General features: G+C 38.2%; 1 protein-coding gene across 3 annotated transcripts in view; it reads right to left on the bottom strand.

Annotated features, from left to right (window-relative positions):
- tbc1d5 (TBC1 domain family, member 5) overlaps nt 1-18,540 on the bottom strand; it is a 71,100-nt gene that overhangs the window by 37,070 nt on the left and 15,490 nt on the right. For 2 of the 3 annotated variants that reach the window (XM_061882419.1, XM_061882421.1), the window contains exons 2-7: nt 9,803-9,846; nt 7,119-7,237; nt 2,911-2,962; nt 2,727-2,835; nt 2,558-2,647; nt 332-406 (exon numbers count right to left, since the gene is read on the bottom strand). In XM_061882419.1, coding sequence (XP_061738403.1) covers nt 332-406; nt 2,558-2,647; nt 2,727-2,835; nt 2,911-2,962; nt 7,119-7,218 — 426 coding nt within the window. In that variant the 5' untranslated portion in view covers nt 7,219-7,237; nt 9,803-9,846. The remainder of the gene's footprint in view (nt 1-331; nt 407-2,557; nt 2,648-2,726; nt 2,836-2,910; nt 2,963-7,118; nt 7,238-9,802; nt 9,847-18,540) is intronic. The other variant, XM_061882420.1, reaches the window with a different exon arrangement.

The following is an 18,540-nucleotide window of genomic DNA, read 5'->3' as shown; positions in this document are numbered from 1 at the left end:
TTGCCTGTGTTGGAAAGATGCTAAATAAAGTTGTGTTTGAAAAATGTAGTAACTATTTTATCATGTGTATCATACAAATCAGTGACAGTACGCTAACAATTAAAGAGTGAAATTGTAAATCATAAATCCATTCTATTTTTAAACATCCTATTAAGTGCCTAATTAAACACTGATCCATGAGATGACTAATTACTACAAGTTGACTTTTAATGAATCAATAATGAGCTTCTGAAATGCATAAAGAGTATGAAGGTGATATCTTGTATGCAAATATGAGGACGCAGACACTTGTGCTTTGACAAGGACTCAATAAAAACCCTGCTGAACTCACCCCCTCGTCTTGGGATAGCGGGTTGTTGACCACCAAGTCCTGCTGGCCCGCAGCCTTGCGAGGGTTTGTGATGTGCTGACAGGGAAAAGACGTAAAAACACAACTTGAATCTACTGGGATGGTCATGTGACCAGAGTGCCTCTTGTCTCCATGCTTCTGATGATCACGCAGTGGTTCCTCAACTTAAACATGTTTTGAGGTGAGAATGGGAGTTACAAACATCCCCACCATTAGTTGGCACAGCCAATGCCACAGGGAACCCGCCCAAAACATCTGGTCTTACTCGCTAGCATTAGCTTGCAGCTAAAAATAAACATAACTTTGTTTTCAAGATGGGAAGGAAGAAAGTGAGCGCGAAGGACACAGCTGAGAAGAAACAACTGATGATATTCACTAAAGAAAGAAATAGAGATTTTAGCAACACACTGCTAGTCTGCACCATACTGAAGTAAAACCAGTCTAACGCAGGCCAAAAAAATAACATCTAAAGGGCAGACCCTTATCCATGAAAATATGAAAAAGCTGCTGATGGCGCAGCAGCTGGAAGGAAATATTGTCAAAGTCTACTCTCCGAGGTCAATGCTGTACATTATTATTACAGTACTTCATAAAACTACTACAGTTGTTATCAGTGCATTCTATTTGTTTTTAAGCGGACTGTCAGAGTTGACGCGTTGACTTATGTGGCTAATCACAACGCAGAATAATCACAATTTATTTGGAGCGTACATGCTCGCTGGAAAATTTCTCTTCAAAATAAAACCTGACTACTTTAGATAAAACTGTTCAAGTGCATTCCAGTATTCTGAGGAGAAAATAGCATTTGTGTCAAAAACTTTTTTTTTTTTTTTTTAAAGTTACTTTAATGTACTGTAATGAATGAAAACCTAACAGTGTGATTAATCAGCTTTAAAATGTAATATGGATTTCATACAATATTTCTTATGGGAAAGTTTGCTTTTCTCTTCATGCCATATTGATTTCAATGATGTGCTTGATCAGTACCATGCTTGAAAAGCTGTGCACTACAATAATGTGCTCATTGTAGACATTAATCCTGACTTCCTCATTGTGATAAAAAAAAATCAGTAAACATTTTATTCATTTTTGTTTTGCAGGTGAAAGTGTTTTATATTTTGTTCTCAGATTTAATATTGCTGATCAATTTGAATGTATTATCATTTGAGTACATTTATTGTATTTTTCAGTCATAAAAAGGTTCACGTCATTCAAAAGCCCTTTATAGTTTAAATAAGGACGACATTTTTTTACTTCAGGCATATTGATGCTCTTTAAATCTTTTCTGTCACAGAAGACTAAAAATAATGTCAGTTATTATTTGTAGATTTATTTATTTTGTTTTCTTTATTGTTATTGAGGATGCAATGTTATGCAGAGGTGTACTTATAACACATTTTCTAATAACTAAATACAACAATTTACACCTATTGTATAAATGATCCCTTTTTAGTTATATGACACACAGTCATTATTGCAAAATAACAAAAAGTTTTAACATTTTAAAATGTATGCAAAACCACTAAATTACCACACATGCCACAAAGATGTGTGTGAAAATTACACTACAGTTGCATAAATTCGAGAGTAATTTGCAGGACTTCTTAAAGAGAAACGACAACCAAAGTATGAATCTCACCACCATATCATTACCCACTGTGGTAATATTTAGGTAATAATAATAATATTCAGTGAAGTCATGGGATTAATCACAAACAAATTGCATCAATCATTACCACACTTTGATTAATCATGCAATTTATTTTGAGCGTACAAGCTCTTTTACCTTAACCGCTATCCGATCAATTTATACGTCAGTATAACGGGTGAGGAGACTGCGACTGGTGTGCTTTCACTCAAAAGTACATCGACAGAGAACTTGAGATCAAACTGTTTGCAGGTTTTGTGCAAATAAATTACATGCATTCAAGTAAAACGCTTAAAAGCATCATGACAATAAAATTGCATTTGTGTACAAATATTAGGGTCTTTTCTGAAGCTCATTTGAATGATTACTTTTTACCTGTGATTCATCCAAACACTAGAATGTGATTAATTTGAATCCAAATGTAATCATTTGACGGCCCTCGAATATTTAAGATCAAGACTGCTTCACTTTGATGTGTGGGCTCTGTAACACTGAAAAGATCTCTTTAGATTTAGAAAACCTTTATGTGTAGCAGCCGTTAGATAACAAGCTGCACTCACCGTTTCTTTAATCTTCTCATATTGAGCCCGCAACCCCCTGGTCTTGTTGATCCACTGACTGATGTCTTCTGGGAGAGCCTCTAGGTACAACTGCACACACAAACATTCCATTCATCCTCCATTGCACAGAGAAACCGCAAAGTTCACAAAACGCCAGCTCCTGACTCACCCTCCAGCATACGCTTCGAAAGCGGCTGCTCCTCAGTCGACCGCTGATGCCTGCCTGCCGGATCCTGGACAGGTAATTGCTGCTGACAAACAATTGGTCCCATTCTTTTCTGCGCAGGGATGGAGAAGTTCTGTTGTATTATTCATCTCATGTGGCAAGCAGTTGTGAACAATTCAATCCTCACCTGTATGACAGGAAGGTTGACAAGGATGGAGTGCTGCTGTCAAGAGAGCCTCCTGTGGAGACAACCACAGCCACAAGAGGGGGATATAAACAATAACAGCAGATCACTTGAACCTGCTCAAGGCCTTTCAAGTACCTGTAGAGTGGAAAAACAAGTTGCCTCTATATTGAAGCTATTATAATACGTATAAATATATATAAATAACCATTTTGTACCGCTTATTCCCTATGGGGCCGCGGGGGGCACTGGTGCATATCTCAGCTACAATCGGGCGGAAGGCGGGGTACCTGGGTTCCCTCCGGGTACTCCGGCTTCCTCCCACTTCCAAAGACATGCACCTGGGGATAAGTTTATTGGCAACACTAAATTGGCCCTAGTGTGTGAATGTGAGTGTGAATGTTGTCTGTCTATCTGTGTGTGTTGGCCCTGCGATGAGGTGGCGACTTGTCCAGGGTGTACCCCGCCTTCCGCCCGATTGTAGCTGAGATAGGCACCAGCGCGCCCCCCCCCCCGCGACCCCAAAAGGGAATAAGCGGTAGAAAATGGATGGATGGATGTATATGTATGTATATATATATATATATATACACATGCACACACACATATATATAATATCCATATACACACACATTTATACAGTATACATATACACACACAGTGGTGTGTACAGGGTACAGGATGTGTGTGATGCGTCAGTGCAGTGGCATTTTGCATGTTGCATGCTGCTTCTGCCTGCTACTGTCTGCTTTCAGCTACTGCCACCGGCTATCCCTCCTTACAGGGGGGTGAAAAGAGGACCCGAGGGCGTAAGCCTCTTCTTGCCGGTACACAGCCTCTCCACCACCAAGACTCCTACAGTGCCTTCTCGCGGCCACACACGGTAACGAGGACCTTGCGGTCTCAGGCTAAACTGTAGGGGATCTCTGAGCAGCAGTGGGCCCCAGAGGCGAGGTGTGCAGGCCCACCAGTGTGTGGACACGCCCTGGCATCCACCAACCACTGCCCCATCTATGGGTCAAATAGTTGTCATCCCCCCCACCCCACCCGCTGCATTGTGGTACCTTTGGGAGAAGGAAAGGCTACGGGAGAAAACCCAGAAAATGAGGAGTGGAGCTCCTGAGGCGACTGGGTGTCATTGCTGACCCCCCGTCAGCAGCTCCTGCAGCCAAGCCGATGCCAGATGTATTGCCTTGCTTTCCTCTGGGCCACATCGACACGGCCGAGAGGGTGATCTTGATGTCTGGGCAACCCAAGATCTCCATACTTTCTGCCCAGGCTTGCGCCACGGAGAGGTCACTCCAGCCTGCCCCCAAAAGGAGAATGAACTCCCCCAGACGCTAACCATCCTCACTACTGACGGAAATAATTACATATACAGTATACATACAGATATATATTTATGTACATATACTTATATGTACATACATATTAATATATATATACATATATACAGTGGGGCAAAAAAGTATTTCGTCTGCCACCGATTGTGCAAGTTCTCCCACTTAAAATGATGACAGAGGTATGTAATTTTCATCATAGGTACACTTCAACTGTGAGAGACAGAATGTGAAAAAAAAAATCAAGGAATTCACATTGTAGGAATTTTATATCATTTATTTGTAAATTATGGTGGAAAATAAGTATTTGGTCAACCATTCAAAGCTCTCACTGATGGAAGGAGGTTTTAACTCAAAATCTCATGATGCATGGCTCCATTCATTCTTTCCTTAACACGGATCAATCGTCCTGTCCCCTTTGCAGAAAAACAGCCCCAAAGCATGATGTTTCCACCCCCATGCTTCACAGTATGTGTGGTGTTTTTGGGATGCAACTCAGTATTCTTCTTCCTCCTAACACGACGAGTTGAGTTTACACCAAAAAGTTATATTTTGGTTTCATCTGACCACTTGACATTCTCCCAATCCTCTGCTGTATCATCCATGTATCCATTTTGGTATAAACTCAACTCGTCGTGTTTGGAGGAAAATTTTAAAATTCCTACAATGTGAATTCCTGGATTTTTTTTTTTCACTATCTGTCTCTCACAGTTGAAGTTTACCTATGATGAAAATTACAGACCTCTGTCATCATTTTAAGTGGGAGAACTTGCACAATCGGTGGCTGACTAAATACTTTTTGCCCCACTGTACACACACACACACACAGTATACATATACATACACATATACAGTATACATTTATGTACATATATACATATATATATATGCAAATATACATATATATATGCATACATATATACACATATACATATATATATATATATATATATATATATATATATATATATATATATAAACATATATACATATATATATATATATATATGCACATATATATCTATGACACAAAAAGACCTCATAAGTTGTAAGTAAATAGATATGATCAAAATAGTACCAATGTTGTGGAGAATCTCGAGACATTTTTAGAGATAATTTGCAAGCCTGTCCTATGATCTTACAAACAACAATACTAATCGAGCAGAATTTGTGAGAGCCAACGACGATTGCTTTGGGACATATTATGACCCAGAACCTTATATTTTTGATCCCCAACACAAAGAGGCTGAGCAATAAGTTTTAGAAGCTGACAGCAGTCAGCTTGTGACTTTGCCTTGTGCTCATTGATTGATTTATCAAGATAAATCAAGCAATCAAATTTGAGTTATATAGAATCATTTAAATTTGACTTAAATAGCCCTTAATCACAAATGACTCAAAGGGTTGCAAAAGCTACAATGAAAATGGATGTAGCTTAATTGTGACACTATATCATCAGCAGCATTGCTAGGTGCTAAACGTACAAACTAATCATAATAAAAACAAACACTTACTGTAATATTTCCACTCTCGCTGGGATTCCAACCGACAGTATGCTCATATAATTCCGTTTGAATAAAGAATCAATCACAATCCTCCCAAAAGGTTAAAAAAAAAAGTTGCTGCAACAAACTTCTGTGTGTATTATCGCCATCTCGGATGTAGAAGTGGATCAGCCATGGCCACCTTTGTCTACTAGCATGTGAGGGATGCATGATTTATAATCTAGAATTTACTTTTAACAAGTTTGAGACTAAGCAGAAGCAGCCGCCGGCTCAATGTGTCAACAATAGCAGTGTAAGCTAGCATTAGCTCACTGCTATCAATGTGCCACTAAAAAAGTCTTATAATAACAAAGTCACTTGTATTTGGTTCATTTTCAGGTCATGACATTGTAAATGGAGTACTGTTGGTACTTTCTGGATGTTTTTAGAAAGTATAATGAGAGGACCCTCCATCTGTTGACTCATTTGTTAGATATTTATTTACCATTTAGATAGATAGTACTTTATTGATTCCTTAAGGAGAGTTCCTTCAGGAAAATATTTAGAATGCATAGAGAAATAAAAACCTATGTGTTCCTGTCTTACATAAGGATTGTGAATGATAAACAACACATCTCTATCTTATGTTTGCATATTTACAGTGAGACTGCTCTAATATGGTGCTTGAAGTGTTACTACAGTGAAGTAGAATCTACAGAAGTTGCTGAAGTATTCGGAGCAGAAAATTCAAGCTGGCCGACTGAATTTGTAGCATACTGGGATGTTTAAACGGTATTTTCACATACTTTGCAGATTGTAAATACACTTAGATATGTTTTAATAGATACACTCAAGCACAATTAACTTGTTTTTCCAGTCTACTGCTACTTTCAAACAAAGCGTAGCAGGCGGCATGATGATGCGACGTTCAGAGCTGTCTTTGTCTTTATTGCACGTAATATGTCTCATGTGGCCTTCGGGTGAACATGCAGTCAAGTCGGAAATCTGTCTATCAACATTCATTACAGGAGCGTAAGGTTCCACCGGGACACTCACTATGAATATTCATCAGTGCCGCCACATGCCAGCCCCAGCGTTCACGCCCTCACCTCAATAAACATTTAGGCTGAGCCTGTGGGTGGCGGCGGTCACGTGTGTGACACACACACTGACACACACTAACACAAAGATGGCAAGGATGAGAATGGAACTAAACGAGTAGGCAAACAACTCCAAGTGGGGAGTGAAATGATTAACGTGGACCCCGACTTAAACAAGTTGAAAACTTATTCGGGTGTTTCCAGTTAGTGGTCAATTGTACGGAATATGTTCTGCACTATGCAATCTACTAATAAAAGTTTCAATCAATCAATCAAAAAAAACCTACTGCTGCGGTTCTTGTTGAAATTGCTGAGCGGGTCCAAGCCCGTCTCCTGCTGCTCGTCTGTCTGGAGCGGGTGGCGGGGCTCGAAGTTGGGGTGCTGCATGGCCCTGGCGCCACTTGGTCTGTCGCAGAGGGGCACAAAAATCACTCAAGACATTTTGTATATACTCCTCTAATCATATACTTCCTGTTTTTACAATGGACTTTTATTCAATTGCTCCTTCTAGGATTAAAGACTTTGTGTCTTGTAGAGTTGGGCTATAGTGGGAATTTTGGTATGGATCCCATACCAAGTCCAGTGGAACCTCAATTTAAGAACGCCTCTACTTGCAACATTTTCGGTTTTATGAACGTACATTTTCGGTTTATGAACCTTTACATGGCGTCAAACATGAGTCTATGAGCGGACCAAGTCTCGGCGTACGATTCATTTATTCATTTCGTGTCCTGCTTCAAGCAATTTTGATGACGTCATTTCCTGTTTTTACAATGAACTTTTCTTCAGTTGCTCCTTCTAGGATTAAGGACTGTGTCTTGAAGGAGTGGGCAATACTGGGAATTTTGGTATGGATCCAATATCAAGTACAGTGGAACCTCAATTTAAGAACGCCTCTACTTGCAACATTTTCGGTTTATGAACGTTTACATGGCGCCAAACATAAGAGTCTGTGAGCGGACCAAGTCTCGGCGTACGATTCATTCATTTTGTGTGCTGCTTGAAGCCATTTTGATGACGTCACTTCCTGTTTTTACAATGGACTTTTCTTCAATTGCTACTTGTAGGATTTAGGACTGTGTGTCTTGAAGGGGTGGGCGATACTGGGAATTTTGGTATGGATCCAATATCAAGTACAGTGGAACATCAATTTAAGAATGCTGCTACCAGCAACATTTTTGGTTTATGAACGTTTAAATGGCACCAGACATGCGTCTGTGAGCGGACCAAGTCTTGGCATATGATTCATTCATTCATTTTGTGTGCTGCTTGAAGCCATTTTGATGACGTCACTTCCTGTTTTTAAAATGGACTTTTCTTCATTTGCACCTTCTAGGATTTAGGACTTTGTGTTTTGTAGGGGTGGGCGATATTGGGAATTTTGGTATGGATCCAATACCAAGTACAGAGGAACCTCAATTTAAGAACGCCTCTACTTGCAACATTTTCGGTTTATGAACATTTACATGGCACCAAACATGCGTCTGTGAGAATACCAAGTCTCGGCGTACGATTCATACATTTTGTTTGTGTGCTGCTTGAAGCCATTTTGATGACGTCACTTCCTGTTTTTACAATGGACTTTTCTGCAGTTGCTCCTTCTAGGATTTAGGACTGTGTGTCTTGTAGGACTGGGCGATACTGGGAATTTTGGTATGGATCCAATACAAAGTACACGTTTACATGGCGCAAACATGCGTCTGTTGGCGGACCAAGTCTCGGCGTACAATTCCATCCATCCATCCATCCATTTTCTACCGCTTATTCCCTTTTGGGGTTGCGGGGGGAGCTGGCGCCTATCTCAGCTACAATCGGGCGGAAGGCGGGGTACACCCTGGACAAGTCGCCACCTCATCGCAGGGCCAACACAGATAGAAAGACAACATTCACACTCACATTCAAACACTAGGGCCAATTTAGTGTTGCCAATCAACCTATCCCCAGGTGCATGTCTTTGGAAGTGGGAGGAAGCCGGAGGACCCGGAGGGAACTCACGCATTCACGGGGAGAACATGCAAACTCCACCATTCATTCATTCATTTTGTGTCCAGCTTGAAGCCATTTTGATGACGTCACTTCCTGTTCAACAGCGAGCGGCACGTCTGACGTGTTTATTTCCACAATTGTCGTACCTTGTGCTGGTCAGAGCTGTGTCAGCCTGTCTTCAAGATCACTTGATGTGATAAGAAACACTTTAAATGTGTACAAACTCTCACAGCCTCACTGTATAGCTTGGGGTTGCTGGACAACCGCTTTGAACTGGCGTTTTAGCTGGTTAGCCTCCAGCTTGCAGCCCCTTCACTTTGAGAACTTTATCAGCGAAGGGCGAATGTTCCTTACCAAGTCATTAATCCTGATGAGACCAAAAAAGATCCCACAGCGGACCTTAATTACAGCGAAGGAAAAGGCACTACCGGGACACAAGCCAATGAAGGATCGCATCACACCGCTAGTTTGTGCCAACGCGAGCAGTGACCAGGTAAAGCCATTGTTTGTTTAGAAATCTGAAACTCACAGAATATTGAACAATGCCACAAATATTCCCAGATAAAAGGTAAAATGATTGTCCTTCCTTTGATTTTATTGAAGCGACATGGTGGTTAGGTTTTGGAGAACACCAGCAAGAGTGTGCATGTTGACATTTAGGCTTGTTGTAATGTTTGGATAAAAAATAGTGGTTGGTGAGCCATTACCTTCTTGTTATGTTGCTAAATAGGGACTTTTGACAAGGCTCAAACCAATTATTCATGTTTATATTGTTTCTTATGGGGAACTCTGCTTCACTATACAAACTTTTCGGTTTGCGAATAATGTTCAAGAGCAAATTAAGTTCCTTAATCGAGTTTCCACTGTATCTAATGCCCTGCTTTGTGACAAACACTTGAGAATGGCACACAATCTGCATCACAGACTGTTCTGAAACATCCACAAGCTAAGTGTGCTTAAGTTTGAGGAGTTTTTCACGACTTACAATCACAGCCTTGTGTCTCCAGCCAAGAATCAAAAAAGACGTGTCTGCATGGGGAGAGGAAAAGAACAATGATCAATCGACTTTTTATCGTCTCTTCTTTTGTTTCAATCCACAAATAAAACAATTGATACACAATTTTTTGTTTGTTTGACGTTATCACAGCTGTTGCATATTCATGTTTTAAAGCGAGGATACAGTCATTTCTTTTTAAAAACCCTTTCGCTGAATGACCTCGTTGTCTAATTTACATTAGTGTCCATGACGCATGTGCATGTAATTTCAAAGGGCAAAACAAATATGTTTCAACTACAAAAAGACAGGGTTGCCAGTGAGTAGGCATGACTATCGGTTACACTTTAACCCATACTTGGACTAAATTGATTACAGCGAGAACTATGTTGTCCGGGTGTGGTCCTAGGTGAGGGATCAGACAAAGAGCAGCTCGAGGACCTCTATGAAGAATAACAATGAAGGACCCAGATTTCCCTCGCCCAGACACGGGTCCCTGGGGCCCCCCCCCTGCAGCCAGGCCCGGAGGTGGGGCACGATGGCGAGCGCCTGGTGGCCGGACCTGTTCCCATGGGACCCAGCCTGAAAAGGCAACGTGGGTCCCCCCTCCAATGGGCTCACCAGCAATAGAGGTGGGGTGCAATGTGAGCTGGGCGGCAGCCGTAGGTAGGGCACTTGGCGATTGGGTACATAAGCTAGCTTTTGGGACATTATTTATATTTATTCATTTATTCTAGAATTTGATGCGCTCTACAGACTGGAAAATATAGTACTCATATATGTATTCATTCACTGTGAGTCCAAACAAATGTGATAGAAGTTGCTATAAAACAAAAAGGGGTCAGATTAAATAATGCTGTAATGAGAAAACGGAAATATGTGACGTATAATTTTTTCTGAAATAAACATACACCATAAACATCCTTGTCATTTAAATGTTGTGGTTTCTTCCAAAAAATAATGGAAAAAAATGGAAGAAATCGCAAACAGATTTTATTTTTAGGCCATATGGTTCAGGGAGTAACGACACACTACATCAACGGACAGTCCCGTGACGCGTTTTATTAATGGTTATGCCAAATCTGTTTGTTGCGGCCTATGATCAAGAAAATGTGCGGAAAATAAATGTGTGGAGTATAAAAACAACATTTACAATAAGAGCACTCGAGTTGCTATTAGTGTCTGTCACATCAAAAGCGGAGCTGTGGAAGTCACCAAGATATTGTGAGATGATGTCATCTGCCTCTGCATGCTGGCACGTCATCTTTGGAGAAGGCTTAGAGGAAGCAAGCCTTGGCGTAGCTGCTTCACCAAAGCATATTTGCGACATCTGATCACATCAGTAAAAACAAGTCATCGTAGTTGGGAACAAAGTCCTCCCAGGAAGGAAGGCAATCTAGGTTAACCAATGGGGCCTCTAGGCTTTATCCGGCTGGGGATTATTCCGCCTTTATGAAAATGGGCAGCCTAATACAGAATAATAGCACGCTTGCACTCAGCCCGAGGTTCTCCTCCCCGTTGATTAATTGTGGAAATAAGGCAAGGAAAAGGAATCTCTTAAAGCGATTAACCATGAGAGTTGGGCGCTGCTACAAAGTGGAAAGAGTTGTTGGAAACATCGCTCACAGTTCATCCCTCCTTTCTAGCACTTTTGCGATATGCATGAAACAACAAGATGCAGCTATTAGTTATTATAATCATCTACTAAAGACCTTTGACAGCATCAGCGTGTACTTTAAGGAAAAAAGTTGAAATAAACAAAGTTTAGTTTCTGCTTGCCATAAACATCATGAACTTATCTTCTATTCATCCTCTTTTACCTTATTGTACCATACATTTGACTTATTTTACCTTTTATTTATCTTGTTTTACCTTATTGTCTTTATTCACTTTTACCTTTAATTTGCCTTCAATGTTCATTGTTTTACTATCTTTTTCACCTGTTTTTTTTGTTGTTTTACCCTCTTTTGCCTTTCATTTGACTTTGCCTACCTTCTTTTGCCACCATTAACTTTCTAATTAACTTTTTTAAAGCTTTTTTACCTTCCCTTATCTTAAAATTACATTTTTTACCTTTTTTATATAAATTCACCATATTCTGCCTTCCATTTACCTTAACTTATTGTTTATCTTGTTTTACCTGTTTTTAACTTGTTTACCTTCTATTTATGTTATTTTGCCTTTTATTTGCCTTCTTATACCTTGAATTGACCTTGTACCTTCTTTTTGACTCGTTGTACCTTTGTGTACCTTCCTTTACTACTCAATTTACCATCTTTTACTTACCTTTTATTTATCCTGTTTACCATGTATTTACCTGCTATTTAAAGTTGTTTAATCTTCTTTCACCTTCTCTAATGCAGTCTAGGATTTCAAGACGAGTTACACTCAAACGATTAATGGAAGCTTTTTTTAATGGAATGAATCGTTGCAGCCCTGATATGACGTTAGAATATTGCCATCACATTAGGAATGCTTCTTCTGCCTTTACAAATAATAGTTTAACTTTGCAGTGACATACAAGTGCACTGCATGCTTCTAATACAGAAATGCAACAGGTCATTGGATCATGCATGTGTACCTAATGAAGTGTCCACTGAGAGTATAGCAGTGCTTGTGTTTATATCTTTAAGTCATGACTTGCAGCCAAAAATAACACCCTTCAAGAATATATTTTCAGGCTTGCACGCATTCAGTGTCCCTTCTTCTTAGATGAGATCAACAAAGATCATGACAATTATGCAGGGAACGCAGTCCTGTTTTCTGCTGCGTTTGTAACATTTTCCTCGAGGCTGACGTGAGACGGCGTGATGCAAATTAGCATGCGCATAATTGCACCTGCTGCACCTGGCACAATCTCAATTATGGAAGATGTTTCATTCAAATCATGATTTTCTACACTCAGCAGTTACTTCAAAAAGTAGATTTGCACGATGTCAAGCACTGCATCGTACTGAGAGGGAGTAGTGTCCCCAATTTACATTTCCAAAACAATATGGATGTTGATATTTGATCAGTATAAGCAAAAATCATACATACTTTTATTATTTGTACTACAGCATATTTCTACACAAACACCATGTCAATAAAAAGACAATATTAGGTCAGAGTTATTTTACTAAAGTGTAAGTAAAGAAATACAAAGCTGATTTAAAAACAAAGTGTACCAGATATTATATGTGAAGTCAGGCTTTTGTGATTCCTTTCGGTCCATTTCACCTGTAAATAACAGTATATAAATAATAAATGTCAGTGATTATCTGTAAATAATGTATAAATAATAAATGTCAGTGATTATCTGTAAATAACAAAACATAAATAATAAATGTCAGTGATTATCTGTAAATAATAGATAAATAATAAATGTCAGTGTTTATCTGCAAATAACAATATATAAATAATAAATGCCAGTGTTTGTCTGTAAATAAAAATATATAAATAATAAATGTCAGTGTTTATCTGTAATTATTGTATCAATAATAAATGTCAGTGTTTACCGGTAAATAACAATAGATAAATAATAAATGTCAGTGTTTATCTGTAAATAACACTATATAAATAATAAATGTCAGGGTTTCTGGAAATAACAATATATAAATAATAAATGTCAGGGTTTATCTGTAAATAGCAGTATATAAATAATAAATGTCATCGTTTATCTGTAAATAACAATATATAAATAATAAATGTCAGCGTTTATCTGTAAATATATAAATAATAAATGTCAGTGTTTATCTGTAAATAACAATATACAATTATTACATGTCAGTTTTTATCTGTAAATAACAATATATAAATACTTCATGTCAATATTCATCCGTAAACAATAAACTAGTGTTTATCTGTAAATAACAATATATAAATACTACATGTCAATATTCATCCGTAAACAATAAACTAGTGTTTATCTGTAAATAACAATATATAAATAATGTCAGCGTTTATATGTAAATAACAATATATAAATACATGCAGTGTTTCTGTAAATAACAATATATAAATAATAAATATTGGTATTTATCTGCAAATGATATATGAATAATAAATGTCAGCGTTTATCTGTAAATAACCATATATAAATCGTAAATGTCAGTTTTTATCTGTAAATACCAATATATAAATAAATGTCAGTGTTTATTTGTAAATAACAAATATATAAATAATGTCAGTTTTTATCTGTAAATAATATTTAAAAAATAAATATTAGTGTTTATCCGTAAATAAATATATAGTGTTTATCTGTAAATAAATATATATATAAATAATAAATGTCAGTGTTTATCTGTAAATAAGAATAAATAATAAATGTCAGAGTTTATCCGTGAATATCAACATATAAATAATACATGTCAGTGTTTCTGTAAATAAAATATATAAATAATAAATATCAGTGTTTATCTCACGGCAACAACACAAACACATCAGATTCAGTGTTAACTTTTTAGCATAAGCATTGAATACACTCGAGTTGAGACAAATAACCTCTCAAATGGAGCGTCAAGGACTACTTTTACGACATGTAACAAAGTAAATAGTGAATATTTGATGTTATTCACCTTAATTTCACTCGTCCTTCATGTCCCATTCCTCGGCAAACTAGGATGTTATCGAGTCTTTGTATTGAGCGGCTCGCCTGGACCGCTTCGAGTCCGGCTGAATCCTTAACAATCCTGCATAAATAAGTTTCAAATTGTCGGAGCTTCGAGCACTGAAATGAAGTTTGGAAAAATGAATGACCAGCATGAATGTGCAAACTACTCGAAATGCTACGACCAAGGCAAAACACTGCAAGATAGTTCCAGTGATCGGCCATATTGAAATGCTCCACAAAACTTCCTGCAAGTGGAAGTTTCCTTTAGTTCTTCTTTCACTCAATTGTCAAGTAGCACTGCAAAGATTAGTCTATATTGTCGACGAAATAAATTTAAAAATGAAAAGTCGTGTTTTTACGGCCAGAAGTGGTTCCGCACCACCACTGGCAAAAACATGGCAAGTGCTAACATGTCAAGTGTAAGGATATTTCCTCATATTCTTGTTTCAACATGAATATTTTACTCATTTGTTCTTCTGGCAGTACATCCGTAATACGCCAACATTTAAAGCGGAGACATGATGTGGGACATTTGGAGGGACACAGCCTCGGTAAAAGAGTGCTGGCTTCTTCCTTAATAGCTGGCTGGATAGATAGATATATTGATAGTACTTTATTGATTCCTACAGGAGAGTTCCCTTAGGAAAAAAAATTAATAAATAAATAAAATACAAAGCCCGTTTCCATTTGAGTTGGGAAATTGTGTTAGATGTAAATATAAACGGAATACTATGATTTGCAAATCATTTTCAACCCATGTTCAGTTGCATATGCTACAAAGACAACATATGTGATGTTCAAACTGATAAACATTTTTTTGTAAATAATAATCATTAACTTTAGAATTTGATGCCAGCAACACGTGACAAAGAAGTTGGGAAATGTGGCAATAAATACGGATAAAGTTGAGAAATACTCATCAAGCACTTATTTGGAACATCCCACAGGCTAATTGGGAACAGGTGGGTGCCATGATTGGGTCTAAAAGCAGCTTCCATTCACAAATAAGGATGGGTCGAGGGTCACCAATTTGTAAGCAAATTGTCGAACAGTTTTAGAACAACATTTCTCAACGAGCTATTGCAAGGAATTTAGGGATTTTACCATCCACGGTCCGTAAAATCATCATAAGTTTTAGAGAATCTGGAGAAATCACTGCACGTAAGCGATGATTTCACAGACTTTTGATCCCTCAGGCGGTACTGCATTAAAAACCGACATCCGTGTGTAAAGGATATCACCACATTGGCTCAGGAACACTTCATAAAACCACTTTCAGTAACTACAGTTGGTTGCTAGATCTGTAAGTGCAAGTTAAAACTCTGCTATGCAAAGCAAAACCCATTTATCAACAACACAAAGGAACGCCACTGGCTTCGCTGGGCCCGAGCTCATCAAAGATGGACTAATGCAAAGTGGAAAAGTGTTCTGAGGTCTGACGAGTCCACATTTCAAATTATATTTGGAAACTGTGGACGTGGTGTACTCCGGAACAAAGAGGATAATAACCATCCGGATTGTTATAGGCGCAAAGTTCAAAAGCCAGCATCTGTGATGGTATGGGAGTGCATTAGTGCCCAAGGCATGGGTAACTTACACATCTGTGAAGGTAACATTAATGCTGAATGGTCCATACAGGTTTTGGAGCAACACACTATGTTGTCATCCAGGCAACGTTATCATGGATGCCCTTGCTTATTTCAGCAAGACAATGCCAAGCCACGTATTACAACAGAATAGTTTCATAGTAAAAGAGTGCGGGTACTTTCCTGGCCGCCTGCAGTCCAGACCTGTCTCCCATCAAATGTGTGGAGCATTATGAAGCGTAAAATACGACAGCGGAGACCCCGGACTGTTGAACGACTAAAGCTCTACATAAAACAAGAATGAGAAAGAATTCTACTTTCAAAGCTTCAACAATTAGTTTCCTCAGTTCCCGAAACATTTATTGAGTGTTTTTAAAATAAAAGGTGATGTAACACAGTGGTGAACATGCCATTTCCCAACTACTTTGGCACGTGTTGCAGCCAAGAAATTCTAAGTTAATTATTATTTGCAAAAAAAACAAAGTTTATGAGTTTAAACATAAATTATCTTGTCTTTGTAGTGCATTCAACTGAATATGGGATGAAAAAGATTTGCAAATCATTGTATTCCAATTATATTTACATCTAACACAATTTACCAAGTCATAAGGAAACAGGGTTTGTAAAGAAGCTAGCTAAGAGTGAAAAAAATAGTAATTTGAGCCAAAGTCAGCTAAACTTCGTCGACATCAATTCAAGTACTTTTCAAAAAGAAATTTAACATTTGTAAGAGCTGAATGAGCAGCACAGTTACAGCATTAATAATTATTTATGAATGAATGAGTCATCTTTGTGGTTTGTAAACACATGCCTAAAATGACTTATGCTGCATTTAGAAGTTGATGGAAATGTCAGAGCCATTAAATATGTGTACGCTTTAATATCCAATTACTCGTTAAGATGGAAATAATCGTTAGTTGCAGCCTATCGTCAAGTATGTTGTAACAAACACACAATAAATAAAAAGTTGTCTCACAATGTACAAAATTGTTGTTTTCAAAAACAACTTTTTTAGGAACTGTGTTCAAGCACTCAGCGCTCCAACATGGCTCGCCCCTTGAAAGTTCTTGGAACTTTTCTGAAGTGTTGAACTAAATCTTTGGTGGAAACGGGGAGAGAACTGACTGTAATCCACTGGGTCAATGGGAACCTTCCTACAAAAGGTTACTGCGGTGGAAACGGTTTTAAAGTCCTGCCTTCATCGCACCTTCACAGACTGTGACACTCGCACAAATATTGCACTTTCTGCTCGATTAAAGCCGCAGCATCACATTCCTCAAGGTCACGAGGAACTTTCAGAATCGACCATCAGCTGACGCTCCAGGAAGGAGGGGGAGATTTTCACCTCAGTACTTGTTTGAAAGGCAGCGTTTCTTCCAAGGCAATAAAAGGAGCCAGTGTTCTTGTGCATAGAACAAAAGAGAGGCATAGACAAACCATAGAACAAAAGAGCATTGAACTTAGAAGCATAGAACGTGGGAAAAGCATGGAACATTGAAGCATAGAAGCACAGAAGAAGCAGAGAACATAGTAGAAGCTTAGAAGAAGCAGAGAACATAGAAGAAGAGCATAAAAGAATCAAAGATCATAGAAGATAGAAGTATAGAACATAGAAAGGCATTGAACATAGGATAATCATAGAACAGAGAGGCATAGAAATAGATGAACCATAGAACATAGAGGAAGCATAGACACAGAAGAACCATAGAACATAGAAGCACAGAAGAAAAAGAACCATAGACAAAGAACCACATAACATACAAGAAGCATAGAACATAGTAAAAGCATAAAACAAAGAAAAGCACAGAAAAAAACATAGTAGAGGCATAGAACATAGCAGAAGCATAAAACATAGGAGAAGCACAGAAAAATCATAGAAGCATAGAACATAGCAGAAGCATAAAACATAGAAGCACAGAAGAAGCACAGAAAAAGCATAGAACATAGCAGAAGCATAAAACATAGGAAAAGCACAGAAGAAGCACAGAAAAAGCATAGAAGTATAGAACATAGCAGAAGCATAAAACAGGAGAAGCACAGAAGAAGCACAGAAAAAGCATAGAACATAGCAGAAGCACAGAAGAAGCACAGACATACCAGAAGCATATAAAATAGAATAAGCATAGAATAAGCACATAAAGGCATAGAAATAGATGAACCATAGAAGATAGAAGAATCATAGAAACATAGAGGAACCGTAGAACATAAAAGCACAGAAGAAAAAGAAGCATAGACAAAGAACCACATAACATACAAGAAGCATAGAACATAGTAGAAGCATAAAACATAGGAGAAGCACAGAAGAAGCACAGAAAAAGCATAGTAGAGGCATAGAACATAGCAGAAGCCTAAAACATAGGAGGAGCACAGAAAAAGCATAGAAGCATAGAACATAGCAGAAGCATAAAACATAGGAGAAGCACAGAAAAAGAATAGAAGAAGCATATAACATAGCGGAAGCATAAAAAAATAGAAGCACAGAAAAAGCATAGAACATAGCAGAGCATAAAACATAGGAGAAGCACAGAAAAAGCATAGAAGAAGCATAGAAG

The sequence above is a fragment of the Nerophis ophidion genome, linkage group LG21 (assembly GCF_033978795.1).
Source record: "Nerophis ophidion isolate RoL-2023_Sa linkage group LG21, RoL_Noph_v1.0, whole genome shotgun sequence".
Classification (NCBI taxonomy): domain Eukaryota; kingdom Metazoa; phylum Chordata; class Actinopteri; order Syngnathiformes; family Syngnathidae; genus Nerophis; species Nerophis ophidion.
Note: the sequence above shows the minus strand (reverse complement) of the source record. Positions and strands in the feature narration are given on the sequence as shown.